Here is a 16634-nt window from a genome sequence, read left to right on the forward strand (position 1 = left end):
ATCCTTTTTTCTTTTGTACCTTCTTCTTTTAGATGCATGCAGAATTTTGGCGCCACCCCACACTGCCGGCATAGGATGCATTTATTATTAGTGGGCGAGGTAATTAGGGAAGTTTTTCTTTTTAAAAATTAGTAATAAAAATATTAATAATAATAATAATAAGTTGATATTATTGTTATTATTATCATTATCACTATTGTTTTTAAAAAAATTTTTTGGATGTATTACCCTTTTAAATCTTTTTCTCTATTAATCTTAAAGCTATTACTATATTTGAAAAGAGAAGTATCAAGAATTAGTTAAAAGAAAAGAAGAGAAATTTTTATTGAATTATTAATAGTTATTTTAATAATTTTGAATAGTAAACATGATGATTCCAAGTGGATCAAAACTCGACCTTGGAACCTTAACACTAGATTCTGGAACAGTAAAAAAAGGTTGGGATGCATTTTCAACTTTAAATAATGCAATAGATGGGGTTAGAAAGGTAGCAAATGATGTTGTAGGCTATAAAAGTGTGGGAACTGGTGGAAATGAGAAATATTATGGAGAAACCGAATTTCAGAAAAGAGGTACATTAGAGAAAGTGGAGGTGGGACAAATATATGGAAGATTAAAGAATGACTTAAAACTAATACAAATATTTGAAAGAGAAACTAAGTCAATGGGAACTTTAGAAATTGTTTCTACCACTAATAATGTAGATTTCTCAAATTTGATAATAAAATGGAGACGAAAGATTCGAGACAGACTAGTTGATATACAAGGTAAAGATTCAAGCTTAATGTATAACTTAACAGCTGATGATATTGGAACCACTATTATCATAGAAATATATCCAAAAGGAGAAGTAAATGACTCTTTGAATATTACTTATGGGGAATTAGGACCTATAGAAATAGATGACACAACAAAGATGTCTCTATCTAAATCCTTAAAAACAGGTCTAATTAGATTCCCTGTCCAAATTATAAATGATGAATTTGAGAGTTTAATAAATCCAGATAATAATTCAAAAGAATCTACAAACAATGAAAATTCATCTATGACAAAGGATATTTTAGTAGTAACAAATGACGATGTTAAGGTAATAAGAAATGGAATGAGTAGTTCAAACTCAAAGTATGAAAAGAAAGTTGAATGGTCAGCGAAGTACTTTGGAGGAAATATACATATTCAGCTTAACCATTTATCTACTAAAGAATTTACTCTTTGTTCTGGGTATGATATTCATAAACAAAAGATATCTGTGAAAACAACTAGTAGAAATGCAAGAGATATTGCAACTTTAACAATTAGATGTTTAAACATCAAACACTCACTCTCTTTGGAAGCCATAATAGGAGGGATTTCATGGAATTCAAAAAACATGAATTCACAGGATTTAAATGAGCCTGAAATCGATGAAAATAGTAAATTAAATATTTTTGCTTATATAGGATGTTTAGAGGATGAAATAGCAAATCTGGAAAATATGAAAGAAAGACTAAACGAAGACAAAAAACGTCTTCAAACTGAGAAAATACTTTTAGAAAATGAATTAGCTGAAACTATTACAGCTTATCAGGATATAATCTCGCAATATCAACAAGAAAAGGATAACAAAGTGAATACTAACAGCTGCTTATTACCACCAAATCCTGAAAATAACTCCTCCATTAAACAAGTTAAAGAGTTCAACATCGACTACAGCTTTGAAAACAAACAAGAAGTGGGACACTCAAATTCAAGCCCAAAAATTAAATCAATTAATCCAAGTCTAAACCAAAGCTCCAGTCTTTTACATGGATACAACGGAACCTACCCCACAAACTCAAAGCAAAAAGAAACGGTAAACTCTGGAAATGTTGATAACTCCTATAATGACTCTAATTCACAAAACTCCACCGAAATAAAAAAACTACTAGAAGAAAATGCCTCTCTTAAACTTTCTATTTCTGAATTAAATACAAAGTATGAAGATGAAGTTAGCGCCAAAACACGTGTTGAGATGAGCGCCAAAGAGTCAATGGAACGCATGCATGCAGAAATTGAGGAATTGCGCGGGAGATTAGAAAATACATATAAAGAAAATGAGGAATTCAGAAATTTATCCGAGAAATTGAGCCGTGAAATTCTTATTAAGGGACAAGAATTGGAGAGTATCAAATCGGGGCAGGACATGAGTTTGGCTCAAGAGATAGAAAAAATACAAGTAATGCAGGATCGTATATTGGATCTTCAGAGTCAGAACTCAGAAAAACAGCAAGCAATTCAAACTTTGTCAACGGAAAAATCAAAGTTACTAAAAGATTTCTCATCTTTAAAATTAGATTTTGAGAGACTGAAAGAACAGAATAATCAGCTAAATAAGAAATATATTAGCTTAAGCCTAGAAAATTCAAAAACTCATCATCAAGATAAGTCCTTGGAAGGAGGTAACGAGTCTGTCATATCCAATTCTCAAGACCAAAATAACCAAGGAGCCGAAATTTTAAAACTGAAAGACGAGCTAGAAAACTGTAAAAAAACCAATATTGAGCTCAACCAAACTATTACTCAACTTAAAACCAGAATACGAAGGCTTGCAATGATTAACTCCGCTTAGATTATAAACCTTTTTTTTAGAGTGATTTAGAATATTCACCTAAATCTTTAGTATACAGTTTAATCATCTATATTACATTTTAAATTACTTAATTGTCTTTAATGTCTTATTTATGTATCCACAATTTTTTCCTTTTATACTTTTTGCTTGTTTTTTTTTTCTGGCCCCACCTTTTGGCGCCAATTATCATTATTTATCTTTGAAGTATGTAAAAAAATCTAGAGTTATGTAGGGAAAATAAATAACATGCAAAGAGATGTAAATTTGAGGAGATACATTCTCCAAGTGTTTTGCTCCCCAAATGTAGTAGTCTTTGCATCTGAAAAAGCCAGGAATGTCTTGGATACTGAATTTGGAGTATCACTTAGTTCATTATTAAGGCCTCTTGGCGTGGAATCACCTTCAAAATTTCTATGGCCTCCTGATGAGACCTTTAAAAAAGGTGAACAATATGTATTAGATCATGATTGGCAAAACAGATCATGCAGAGAAAACTGCCCGACTTTTTTATCATTAAAAGAAGTATTTCAAAATAAACCAAAAGGATCACCAAGAATATGGATTCCTCAAAATAGGATTGAAGAGATTACCATTACTATGCAAGATAAAAAGTATAGAAATGATAGTTTTGAGGTTAGATTTGTCTCACTTTGTGATTCTGGAGTGTCTCAAGGCAAAGATATTCAACCTTTATCTTGTATAGATTTAGAAGCAATCAAATCTTATGGTGACTTTATTAAGCAATTTTCATATAATGATCTAATCTCATCTAACCTGCTTTATAGTGGAGGCAAGCAGTTTGAATCGATTTTTAAAGAATTTCTTCAAAATGATTTTGAAGTCAATGTTAATGATGATATTATAGAATTGAACAGTGAGTTACCTTTTTGGTTTGAAAGATGGTTAGAAACTTATCATGAAAATTATAATTTTTTGAATCATGAAAGTATATCCCAACCCATAGGAGGTATCGTATTTGTAGATATATCAGAAGATGACCCAATAGAATCAATCATTGAAATCACTAATTCACTTAAAACTGGAAAAAACTTTGAAAAACTTGGAGGAAATCCCGGATATTACCTTTTTGGTAAAAAAAGTAATCCAGGATTTATCCGTCGTTCAAATTACTTGCCCGATACCAGTAAGATCACAAAACCACATTATTTACAAGAATCTTATTTGAATGACTTTCCATTAATTTATATATTTATTAATGATGAAAAGTCTAATTTTGATTTAATGGAAACAGATCACAACATTATTTCGAGTTTTAAACTTTCTTTTCCAGAGAGTATATGTTATATTTGGAATATTAAAGGGCATAATACTAAAGAAGAGATTCAAGATCCCAACAAAATTGTTTGGCCTGGAACTTTTTCACATCCTTTTAAAAGTAAAAATGAGAATTTTTTAGCTAATAGATACTTTGATTGCAATGAAATGGAACAACTTAATAGCTTTATCATTGATTCTATCAAGAATAACTTTGTTCCTTGGTTAGAAGGTACAATTAATAGACTATGTAATCATGTGATTCAATCCAGAAAAGGACTTAAAAACCACTTAAGAATTTTATGGAGAAGGCCTAGAAATGATACTAATGCAAATTCAGATGGACTTCTTTCTACTTTAGGAGTTGGTTCTACATTTAGTAATATGGAAGAAAGATCTCAAATTTTTGAACATGAAATCTCACTCTTTTCTTCAAAATCTAGCTCAAATGGAAATGTTAATAACAAAGGAGTTAGCACGTCCACATGTTTATACTATTCTTCTGGATCTCTTGAAGGCCAGACAAGATTAGTTGCAGATCTTTGTTTAATTTCTGGAATTTATTCTCAATCAATACATTATTATAAGCAGATACTATCGGAATATAAGTTGGATAAGTCATTTTTACATATTGGATCTACATTTTTCTCAATGGCAGTTGCTGAGATACTTTTAGATTTTGATCTTGAGACAGTATCTGATTATTGTATAAACTCTTCAAATTCATTTTTAAGAAACAACGATGAGATTGGAACTATTTCTGCCATTAAATCACTACTGTTTCTCAGTTTTGTTATTTTAAAATCATTTAACTTTGAGAAAAGATCACAAGATTGCATTACAACTCAAGATGTTAACTCTGTAATGATCAATAATGTTTGTAAAAGCATTGTAAGTTCTTTATCTAAGATATCTAATGAACTTCAAGTTTCTCAACCAAGTCTTAGACCAAGATCCCTATTTTCAATTAACAAGATGGACTCTCAAGATCACTCAAAAGACTCCGTTACCATTCAATATATATCTGAAGATCTAAAAATGGTACCTGGTAATACAAAGAACAACAGGGAGAACAGTATTTTAAGTATTTTTGGAGTAATTAACTATGTAATTTCAAGAGTTCTGTATCTATCTTCAAGTTTATCGGATTTCAACTTTAGGACAAAATCAAATCCCACGAATCTTTCTCATTGTTGGAGTATTTACATTGCTCAAGCTGCTCAAGCATTTCAAGATCTTGGATTTTTTGGAATCTCCCTTAAACAATATTTAATGATCCTACTTCACATGGATAGATTTGCATATAAGCATATCGATAGATACCTAAAGTTACATTCTGCAAGACTTTGTCAGAAGCTCTCTTTACTTCCTCAATCTACATTGCTTTATTCTAGTTTAATATTAGACATAATTAACGACAAGATCTCATCAAATAAGGAAATGTGTTCTTACTCGGATTCTAATGTTGAATCCTTATGGTTCAAAATAAATGAAAGCAACTCTGCATCATTTATTGGTGAGCAAGATACTGAAATAAGTTTAATTTGCTTTAGAGAGTTCATCAGATCATTTGTAATATACAAGCAGGGAGGAGTTAGATCTAATATTTCAGATTTAGAACCCAGCCAAATATGTTCTAATACATTTAATAATTTCCAAAATTTGTCTCCCTCCCAAGCTCCCTGTACATTTTTAAAGATCCCTCTCCCAGTTTTACTTCCAATAGGTACAACACTAATTCTTGAAACAGACCACGATTCACTATTTAAAGCATTTGGAAAGAAAGAAAGCAATACATTAAATCGAATTTTATGTACCTGTAATGACAAAATTTCAAATATAGTTGATCAGAAAAAGTTCTGTAATCATGATAATAAATTAATCAAAATAGAGGTACCGGGTACCATTTCAAGATCTAAATCACAATATGAAAATTTTCCAGGATCGGGACAGGGTTTTTTCAAACCAATAAACCCAAAATGCTATAATAGCAACAGAAATGAAGATGAATTTCAGAATCTACTTGAAAAGGCAAACCGTCTTTTAGATAATGAATCTTTTTTGGAAAGTTCAGAAGCTGCAGAGCTTAGATCTCAGTATATTTTGAGACGAAATAAGGAGAGCCATAGACCAAATAACCCAAAAACTCCTTTGGTTAATTCATCCCAGTTTTTAAATTCCACCAGATTTTCGTTTATTGGCAAAGTTTGTAGTATTGAATTCTATATTTATAATCCCCTTTCATTCCCAATAGTTTGTGAGTCTCTCCAGGTTTGGGGTCACCTTAGACTTCATGATGGATCTACTGGGATTGCTCATACTCTTAAGGATACCGAGAACTTTAATATTGGCGAACAATCTAAAGGAATCATTTTTTTTGAAAAATCAATCATTTTGAATCCTAATGAAACCAAAATACAAAAACTCTCTGTTATTCCTCTAGAAGCAGGAGAACTTTTCCTTCTAGGTATATCATTTCTTTTAGATGGAAAAATACCAATCAGACAAAATTTTGGCTCAACCTCTATTAATTTTGATAATCTTACATCCAAATTTGGACAAATTGGAAACTTAAACTCCAATTACTCCACATTCAATAAGGAACACTTTGGAATACAAAAAATTAATGTTCTTGGCTACTCTAATAATTCTTTCATCCATTTTGGAGATATTTCACCAAAATCAATCAATCCGTCTCAAGATCAAGGTAACGATCAGTATCGTGATCATGAAAATTTTCATCAGGATTTACAAGTTTTATACTCGGGAGTACCTTACACAGTTCCTATAAGTATATCAAACGAGCAAAACACAAATACATGTTTATTTGACTCCACTTTGTTAGTAATTCCATGTTTTCCCAATAATTTCAACATTCAAATTAAATACAAAGATCCTCCTCCTGATATGAACAACTCAACTGTTAATTTTAATAGTTCTGGTTGCATTTTTAGACTTCCCCAAATTGAATTTCAAAGGAACCATGAATTTTATCTTACTTTATGGGTCAACTCTGAATGTTCTGGTAATGTTTACTTTATATTACTCAATTCTAATAGGTCATATGAATATCTTGAAGGAGATGAAACAGCTGCAGCCTCCTCCTTTTCTTTCCCATCATCTTCTTCCTTTTCTTCATCCTCTAAATCAAAAGTTATTAGAAGTATAGTGTTTGCCAATTTGAATTTCTACTTCAGAAATTCTGTTTCAATGTCTTGTTCAGTTTTTCCAGGAGAAGAAGAAACTTTGAGCAAACTTCTTCTTAGAATTAAAAACCAAACACCGAAAGAAATTACTATTTATGACATCTCTGCTAATCCAAGTAAATGGGTTGAGAAATATAAGGCAGAGTTAAAGACAAATATTATTCAAGAAAGACCTATTTTGACACTATCTCAAAAAAATAGCCCATCCAAAGAGTTTCTTAATGGAAATAAACACTACAATAATCAATTGAAGAGGGTACCTCCCTCTGGTACCTTTCAGATCTTTTTAGATCTCGAGTCTAAAAATAAAAACACTTTTTCAATTTCTAAAATCAATCTAATATTATCATGGGTATTTGATCTAAGTCATCAAACTTCAGATAATCCAAACCAAATTTCTTTGGAATACTTGGGTTTAAGTAACCTCTTTTCTGGACAAATATGTATATATGATATTAATCTTTTTGATCCTTATTCAATACCTTTTAATGGGTACAAACATGATGAGGATAAATATCAACCATTATCAATTTCAATGAATACCAAAGATCTTCCTAATTTATCAGAAAATTCCTCTTTAGATGGAGATATCCACCTTGTTGAGACAAATATTACATTAACAAATATTACTATTAATTCTACCATTATATGTAGTTTAATCTGTAACTCCAAATTTCTAACCAGCCAAAGCTTCCAGGATGATCTTCTTTTACCTTCAGAAACACAGATTAAGGGTCAAAGTATCCAACAAGGCTCCTCTATCATAGCTCAAGATGAAAAGAAACCATATATAAATCGAAAAATTTCATCAGCTCTGGAATCTGGGGAGCTTAATTGGGTTGGATCAACAGTTACCAATATTAAATTAGACCCTAGATCATCTAAAAAGTTAAAATTAATAGCTGTTATTCCATTTAAAGGTATCTTTTCCACAAATGCAATACAATTAGTCATTAGAGAGAAATACCCATTCTTTCCAAATTATATTAAACCTGGAAAAAAAGAAGATCTCAAGAAAAACTATACAACTACTAATTATTACTCAGATATATTTTTTTATATCAGTTATATGGGTTGGTCACCCCAGTTATTTATAGATTCAAATAATAACTCTATTTCCAAACACCCCATCAGAACTCTCCAAGATTGTTTAGTCCATGCATTTTTTTACAATAAAGGCAAATCAGGTTTTGATCATAATAGTGGAAATAGAAACTTACTTCCAGCATATATAGAGAACAAAGGAAACACCAGTAAAAAGTTTACTATGAATCAATTGGATTCAAAATCATCTAGTCGAGCCAGATCTAAAGATAATCTAATTGTTCAAGAACAAAACACTTTCAATATTAATAAGCTTAATATTACAATTCTTGATAAATGGCTTAAAAGTGAAGAATTCGCTTTTAGCGATCAAGGTAATGTTAAAATTGTAAATAATCCGAATACACATGGAATTCTAAATCTCCCTCAGAAATATTTGAAGAAAAGACTGATTATACAAAAACCCCATCAATCCCATTTCCTCATTAGAATGTAGTCCGAAAGGTTGATTTAATATTTCATTAAAAAAACACATACTTTGTTCTAAAATGAATTATTATTATTATTACTATTATTATTATTTTATTACTATTGTTTTGTTATTATTATTGTTATTATTATTATTATTATTATTATTATTATTATTATTATTATTATTATTATTTTAAAAAGAATCAAGACTAAGGATTTTTATTAAAGCCAGAAATGCATGCATGCGGATGTGCATGCATGCAATTATAACGGTATAGATCAAGCAAGCTTAAAAAAATTTTTTTGGAAAAAACCCAATCCTGAATTATCTCATTTTCTATTGTTTTCCTTTCTTAGGATGTTACAAAAGTCCTGAATATACTTAACATGTAATTAAAAAAACCAATAATTTATCGATTTGCTTTAGCAACACGTTCTACCTCATCCTTTCTCTTAATAGCATAGCTATTTGGGTTCTCCTTGGCACAGTTAATAATCTCGTCTGCCAAGCACTCAGCAATGGTCTTAATGTTTCTGAAAGCCTGAGTACGAGCTCCGGTACAGATAAGATAAATAGCCTGGTTAACACGTCTTAGAGGAGAAACATCAACAGCTTGACGTCTGACAGCACCAGCTGAACCAATACTGGTAGAATCTTCACGAGGACCTCCATTCTTGACAGCATCCACAAAGACCTGAATTGGATTCTGATCAGTAACTAGATTGATAATATCAAAAGCAGCACGAACTATACGTATAGCTTGGTTCTTCTTACCATTGTTTCTACCATGCATCATTAAAGAACAGACAAGTCTTTCAACAATTGGGCAGAGAGCCTTTCTGAAACGCTTAACTTGGTATCTACCTGCAGTAACTGGAGCATATACGCAAGCCTTATCCTTAACGGCAATGTAGTCTACAAGAGATAAGTCAGAAACATTGACTTCGTCATAAGACCATTTGCCAAACAATTTAACATCAGAAGTAGAGAAAGTTGCCATTTTACTTTGTTTCTTAAAGCGATTTTAAAATAAATAAATCCTTCAAAGTCTTTCCTTCTTAGTATCGGTATACTAGAAATTCTCGACAAAGCTAATTCCTCTCAATTCAAGAACTCTTTCGTTGTTAATTTGTCAAATAATTATTATTACTTCAATAAGTAGACATTGGAACATGTCTATTAAATTATTATACTAATTATATAGAAAATTATTAAAATTTTTAATTTGAAATAATTTATATATTTATTATTATAGTTTTATTATGACTCGTCTAAAAAAGCTGTCTCAAATATACAATAAACACGTGAGCCCGCCATAAATTTAGGCGGGCGTTCCCCTAATTGAATAATATTAATGGATGTGGGAAAAGAAAAAAAGTAATATTTTGATGAGGTTGCTGAGGCATTCATGAACTGTTACTACTACTATTTGCACTTTGGTGAGTATACTTGGAATTTGGGTAAGTTCTGGTAGTAGTTCTTTCGCAATCCTCGAGATGATGTGACGAGTTCCACTTAATACAAATACATACACGTCTCGGATCCTGTTTATTTTGGCTTTTATGATGGCAGTGTTGAGTGTTTTCCTCACTAATGTTTTCAAATTGTCTAATCGTGTGGTCATACAGTGCAATCTGGCTAATTGCGCAGTTTTCACAAGGAAATATTGCTGATTCTTCTAAAGTGGGAACAGGATTTCTTTGCATAAAAAGCCTTTTCATGAGCATATCTTGAAAAAGCCCATGGCTGATTAATATATTAGTGTTTCCTTGATATTCGGTGCCTGTCTTTTTTAAATCTTCGTAGCTGATTTCCCATAATAACTCTGCTACTTTCTTTGCTCTCTCAGAAGCCTCTTTGAAGGTTTCCTGAGGTTTCCCCCACCACCCTTGTTCCGTGATCCTTTCATCTAATTGGAAATTTGGGAATTCCTTCATTATCACACTCCTCTTCTTCCCGCTACAAACCTCTTTAGACTCTCTGGGACTATTTGTATGCCTTTTACCTCTAAAAACCCCTCCAACTTCACATAGATCTGGATTCACAAATACTGGAACACCCAAAATTTTCTGTATTTTATCCGCTGTCTCTAGTGACCTTTGCATTGGAGAACAATAAATTGCCTTAAAATTTGGATTTTCTAAACTCATTGACTTCTGGTCCTCCCTCTCCTGTTTCCATACTTTGACACTTTTCGAAGCTAAATACAACCCAGTCTTCTCTGCCTGTATATACCCTAGCTCTGTTAATGATGGATCTGGAACTCTTTCATCATTATATTTCTCCCCTGAATCTGTGGAATCATTGTTATTGGTTGCATTGTTTGCTGATTCTGCATGCCTAATAAAAAACCACATTGCTCCTGTTCTTTGGTCCTCTTAAATATCTTATATTTTCTGATCATATAGATTTGGCGCCAAATATCTGCATGTTACATTAATATAATCTAATAATATTTTCTATATGCCAAATAAATATAACAGTGCATGAAGATATTAATTCAAATTATATTACTATTTATAATAATAATAATAATATATATTAAACTATAGATTTCTACTATTAGCACTGTTGTTTACTCTCCTAATTATATCTTAATCTATTATTTACAAAACCCTCCAACCCTTACTCAACTCTCTTCCTATTTCTACAAAAACTAATGTAACAATCTTTTAATTCTCTAAGGATCATATAAACTAAATCTTTTCTTCAGATCATACTCTCCCTTGCATGCAAGTTTTTATTCATTTTCTTATATCCTCGAATTTATGTCTACCACACTTATAATAGTTTTGGCGGTAAACCCTGTCAACATGTTAAAGGCCTTAAATTAATGAATAAAAGTAAATTTGGTAAATAGAAAAGGTCGGATTACCTTTTTGAAAATTGGAAAAAATGGAAGTCCAGTTAGAAGAAAAGGGAGTTCTAGAGAGCAGAGGTTTGGTTTGGGTTAAACACCCAAAGCTGGCTTGGGCTCCAGCCACTATTTTAAGAAGAGAGAATGAAGACTTTGTGGCCAGAGTTGAAGATGGTCTGGAGGTGAGGATTACTCGTGAGCATGCCGAGATGCACTCTGTTCATAAGTCAAGTCTATCTGGTATACCCAATCTCCTTGTTTTGGGAGATTATTGCGAAGGAGCTCTTCTACATAATGTAAGAACCAGATATTATCAGGACAACATATATACTTGCATAGGGAATCTTATATTAATCAGTATTAATCCATATAAGGTAATCCCTGAGCTTTATGGTAGAAATCAATTTAATCTATATAGAAATGGCTTGGAGTCCATTGGTTCCACGAGCTCTGGCAAAAAGGCCAACCAAAACAATAATGATCAATCCAGTGGACTACCGCCCCATATATTTAAGACGGCTCAAAATGCTTATGATTCCTTATTTAAGGAGAAGAAGAGTCAGAGTATCATAATTACGGGAGAAAGTGGAGCAGGAAAAACAGAGGCTACGAAGATCATTCTTTGTTATTTAGCAAATATACAAAGGTCTACATCTTCCTGTGATTTTGCTGGTGGACGTCCCATTTCTATCCCAAGCCCTTCCATTTATTCCCGTACTCAGAGCCCTGTCAGTTCTTTGTCTCCAAAGAAGGATGACTCGTCAATAGAGAGCCTTGTATTGAGGAGCAATCCAATCCTTGAGGCTTTTGGGAATGCAAAGACAATTAGAAATGACAACTCATCTAGATTTGGAAAGTTTATTGAGATCTACTTTGATGCCACTGGAAAGCTTAGAGGTGCTTCCATTTCAAATTATCTTTTGGAGAAATGTAGGCTTACTAACCAACAAGAAGGAGAGAGGAATTATCATATATTTTACTGCCTTGCAGCAGGTTTATCCAAAGGGATTTTCCCTGAAGCATTTTTAAAAGAGCTTAATATTCATTCCCAGGAGGACTTTTCAATCATTAGGGAGAGTATTGATATCCCTGGAAGAGATGACTCTATTGAAATGAAAGAAGTTTTGGAATGCTTAAAGTGCATTGGAATTTGTGAGTCTGAGATCTTTGAGATCATGAGAGTATGTGCTGGTATACTACATCTTTGCAACTTTGATTTTATTCAAGAGAGTGCAGGTGTTCCTCCTAATGTATACAGGGACCAGATGGGAGCCTTTGATTTTGCCTCTAAATTGCTTAAGTTAGACCCTAATGAACTTTTGAATGTGTTCCAATGGAAGAAACTTAAAGATCCCGAGACAGGAAGAATCATTAGGATGCCAGTTTCTTTGGAAGCAGCTTTTCAGACCAGAGATTCAATGGCAAAGGCAATTTACTCCAAACTATTTGACTGGCTAGTTTTCAGAATTAATAAGTCCATGACTAATGGGTTGATTAATAATGGTGTGGTGGGTACCGGACAAGATCATCTTTCCAAAAAACTATTCTCGGGAAGATCTATAGGACTTTTAGATATTTACGGTTTCGAAGTCTTTGATTGTAACTCATTTGAGCAATTTTGTATTAACTTTAGTAATGAAAAGCTCCAACAACAATTTAATCACCAGATGTTCCAGGAGGAGCAACAAGTTTATGAAGGAGAAGGTATCGATTGGACAAGGATTGATTTTATTGATAACAAGGTAATTATAGATTCTCTTGAAAAGAAACCTAATGGTATTTTTCCACTCCTGGATTCCGAGTGCTTAATGCCTCAAGGATCAGATTCATCATTTTTGAATAAGATCTTAAAATTATCAGGAGATTCAAATAAAACTCACAATGATAATCAGGTTATTTATAAACCAAGTAAAATGTCAAACAGCAGCTTTGCTGTATCACATTATGCTGGGCCAGTAATATATGATACTAGAGGATTCTTAGAAAAGAACAGAGATCAACTACATTCAGATGTTACTGAGCTTCTGAGATCTTCAGAATCCTGTTTAATTACTGAGTTATTTGATTCCAAACCATCTTGTGATAGTCAGGCAAAAAGATCTTCAATTTCAAGATCCGGTACCGGCATTAAGTTAGGTGAAGATATTTCTTCAAATATTAATACAAATACAGTTAATAGGCCAAAGGGAATTTTAATTACAGTGAGTGGAGCCTTTAGAGATCAGCTTAATGGGTTGATTGAGACTTTGAATAGTACATCTCCCAGTTATATTAGATGTATAAAGCCAAATAGTAGAAAGGCTGTACATGAATTTGACAGCCTGGATGTATTACGTCAATTAAGATGTGCAGGTATGCTTGAAAGTATAAGGATCAGAAGATCTGGATATAGTGTAAGGAGAAAGTTCAAGGACTTTTACAACAGATATAAGATCCTTTATCCTTCTTTTGAATCTCATGATTTTACTGGAGCAAAGAATTATTCTTTGATTTGCAAGAATATATTAGAGAAGCTTCAGAGTGAGCTTCAGGAGGGACAGGACGAGACAGAAAGAAGAAAATGGGATAACTCATGGCAGATAGGAAAAACACAGGTTTTTGTTAAGGATTCCCTTCAAACTCAGCTGGAACGTTGTGTATCTGAGGCTTGTAACAAATATTGTACAAGTATCTCAGCAGCTTGGAGGATGTATAGGGCAAAGAAAGAGTATAAGAAAATTAAAAAAGCCTCAGTAAACATTCAATCAAGCTGGAGATCATTCCAAATTAGGAAGTCTTTCTTGGAAATATTAGGATCTAGAATTAAAGCTGCAAAAATCATTCAAAAGGCCTACAGAGACCACATGAAAATAAAGAAGCAAATTATACAAGAAGAAGTAAGTAATGCACAAGAATTTGATGTGGTACCGAAAAATATTGAAAATGATCAAAAGGTATCGAAATTCAAAGTTAAGACGGAAAATAATGAGACTCAAGATCATGGTCAAAATTTGTCAACAAATACAGTTCCAACTAATGTTTCAAGACTTTGGGAAATTTTGGATTCTTTACAAACAAATAATGACAAAACCAGGCAGGATTTGGAACAGAATAAAGAGGTGGTAGAAAGAAAGGATGAGGAGATCGCGAATTCAAAGATAGAAATAGGTTCCTTAAAAGACAAGATAACTTTATATGAAGGCCAAATTAGCTCTTTAGAGTCTAAGATTAAGTTAATGGAATCTGAACATCAGAGGATTATAAGTGATTTGGAGTATAAGATGGAGATATCAAAGATATCTATGGAGACAGAAACCAATAAGATCTCAGAATCTTATGAATCTCAAAAGTCAGATCTAAATAGTAAAATCCTGGTTTTGGAGCAGAAAATGGAGATAGAGAAGAACCGGGTATTATATTTGGAACGACTTTTGGAGCAGTCTGACAAGGATCTGTCAGCTCTCAGGAATCAGTTTTCCGCAGAAATTGAAGATAGACAGCATGAAAGAGATTACTGTATGAAAGAGACTGAAAGGTACCGCGAAACACAGGTAAAACTACAAAATCAGCTTTCTATGTTGGAGCAATCCAGATCAGCGGCACTAAAAAGTGTGGAAGATTTAAATAAATTTAAGACAAGGGTTCAAGAACTTGAAAAAGAGAACTCGGGCCTTAGACAGGAGCTTAATGAAAAGAATGATAAGATTTCCCAGTTGGAAACAATAAACCAACAACTTAAATCTTCAAAACATTTGAGATCCCAAAAATTAGACCATAACTACTCAAACATAGTGAGTAAATCCGATATCTCCACCTCTGAAGATGCCTTTTCTCTAAGTGGTAGTTTAACTCCAAACTATTACCATATTCATCCATCATCTCAAAAGTCATCAGCAAGCTCCTTAAGATTAGCAGAACTGGAAGGTCAATACTCTGAACTTGCTGATATAAATAACCAATTAAGAGAAAATGTTGAAATCCTTGAGGATGACAAAGCCACTCTACAAAAGAGGATTCTTGAGCTTTTTGTGGAAAGGAGAACATTAATGGATGAAAATAAGTCTCTAAATGTAAGAGTTCGTCAAAAGTCTACCCAAGTTGATGCTCTTAAATCCACTTTGACCGAACTCAGAAACACTGCAGAAAACAGTTTGAATGAGATCAGAAGTGAATGGGAAAGCTGTGTTCAGAGACTTGAAGCTACACAATATGCTTTAATGGAATCCAGCAAAGAATTAGAGGTCGTTAGATCTGAAAGAGACGAGCTTTTGGCCTGTCTAGACGACGTACAACACTTCACAGAAGCCACAATGAAAAGAAGACAAAGATCTTTGACTTCTTGCATTACTGCAAACGATCCCAGCCTTATTGCAGCTGATTCTTCTGAAATTTCAAGTTATATTCCTTATGACAACAATGTTGACTCCTCGAACAACCTTAATGTCATAAATAGTCACTCCCCTATTGTTAACTCATTCAGAAGAAAACATAACAAAGGTTCCGAGAATTAATGCTTTCTTTTAGCTATATAATTTTTGTATGCATGCATGCAACTTTCAGAGACGAGACGAGAATGGTTGAGACGGTATCTATATTTTCCCGATTCATTAATGAATTTTTAACTTGGGAATTTTAGGTTATTTTTGTAATTTGTCCTTAAATTTTGAACTTAATAATACCAGAATCTATATTTTTGAAAAATTAATGATCATTTTAAAAAGAGAGAATAATATACTTGTTATTTCTTTAGTGATTAAATTAGTAGGCAATTGGTCTCGATACCCTAATCCATTTATATATGTGCATGCAAACCATAAATATCTGCATAAATTTACTCTCTATGAGCAAAAGCAATCCCAATTAGAAAACTAAAGAGTACATCCAAATAAAATTTTTAGGACTCACCTTTCAAGATCCTCCCTCTTCCCCATTTTTTCTAATTTTCTCCAGTTAACTCCCCATTGCTTACTGATCCCATCTAACCTTCATACCGGTATATAAGAGCCCGCCAGTTTGCACAAGTTGCTCCCCACACCAATATAAATAATCTAAAAAGTGCTCATTTTGGCGGCAATTTGGGCCCCCCCATAATTAATTTTTTTGTATCCCACAAAATTAATTAAATTGGCCAAAAGCTGAGAGGGATATGGGAGAGGAGGGCGGTAAAAGGGGAAGAAGAATTAAAGAGGAGAAAAACAAATAATGTAAAGAGAG

At 32.7% G+C, this 16634-nt stretch overlaps 5 protein-coding genes across 5 annotated transcripts; 3 read left to right on the forward strand and 2 right to left on the reverse strand.

The window, feature by feature from the left end:
* Positions 1–367: 367 nt before the first annotated feature.
* cubi_02561 (uncharacterized protein) lies at positions 368–2587 on the forward strand (the record flags this gene model as incomplete). The annotated part of the gene is made up of 1 exon (XM_029019572.1): positions 368–2587. One exon carries the CDS (start codon positions 368–370, stop codon positions 2585–2587), a length of 2220 nt encoding a protein of 739 aa, XP_028874692.1.
* A 246-nt stretch (positions 2588–2833) lies between these two features.
* Positions 2834–8608, forward strand: cubi_02562 (uncharacterized protein; the record flags this gene model as incomplete). Its single annotated transcript, XM_029019573.1, has 1 exon — positions 2834–8608. The coding sequence occupies one exon, from the start codon at positions 2834–2836 to the stop codon at positions 8606–8608; it is 5775 nt and encodes a 1924-aa protein (XP_028874693.1).
* A 385-nt stretch (positions 8609–8993) lies between these two features.
* On the reverse strand, positions 8994–9584 carry cubi_02563 (ribosomal protein S5; the record flags this gene model as incomplete). Its single annotated transcript, XM_029019574.1, has 1 exon — positions 8994–9584. One exon carries the CDS (start codon positions 9582–9584, stop codon positions 8994–8996), a length of 591 nt encoding a protein of 196 aa, XP_028874694.1.
* A 406-nt stretch (positions 9585–9990) lies between these two features.
* On the reverse strand, positions 9991–10941 carry cubi_02564 (phosphoglycerate mutase domain-containing protein; the record flags this gene model as incomplete). Its single annotated transcript, XM_029019575.1, has 1 exon — positions 9991–10941. One exon carries the CDS (start codon positions 10939–10941, stop codon positions 9991–9993), a length of 951 nt encoding a protein of 316 aa, XP_028874695.1.
* Positions 10942–11479: 538 nt separating this feature from the next.
* Positions 11480–15931, forward strand: cubi_02565 (myosin-related protein; the record flags this gene model as incomplete). Its single annotated transcript, XM_029019576.1, has 1 exon — positions 11480–15931. One exon carries the CDS (start codon positions 11480–11482, stop codon positions 15929–15931), a length of 4452 nt encoding a protein of 1483 aa, XP_028874696.1.
* Positions 15932–16634: the final 703 nt, after the last annotated feature.

The sequence above is a fragment of the Cryptosporidium ubiquitum genome (genome assembly GCF_001865345.1).
Source record: "Cryptosporidium ubiquitum isolate 39726 chromosome Unknown contig_13, whole genome shotgun sequence".
NCBI classification, from domain to species: Eukaryota; Apicomplexa; class Conoidasida; order Eucoccidiorida; family Cryptosporidiidae; genus Cryptosporidium; species Cryptosporidium ubiquitum.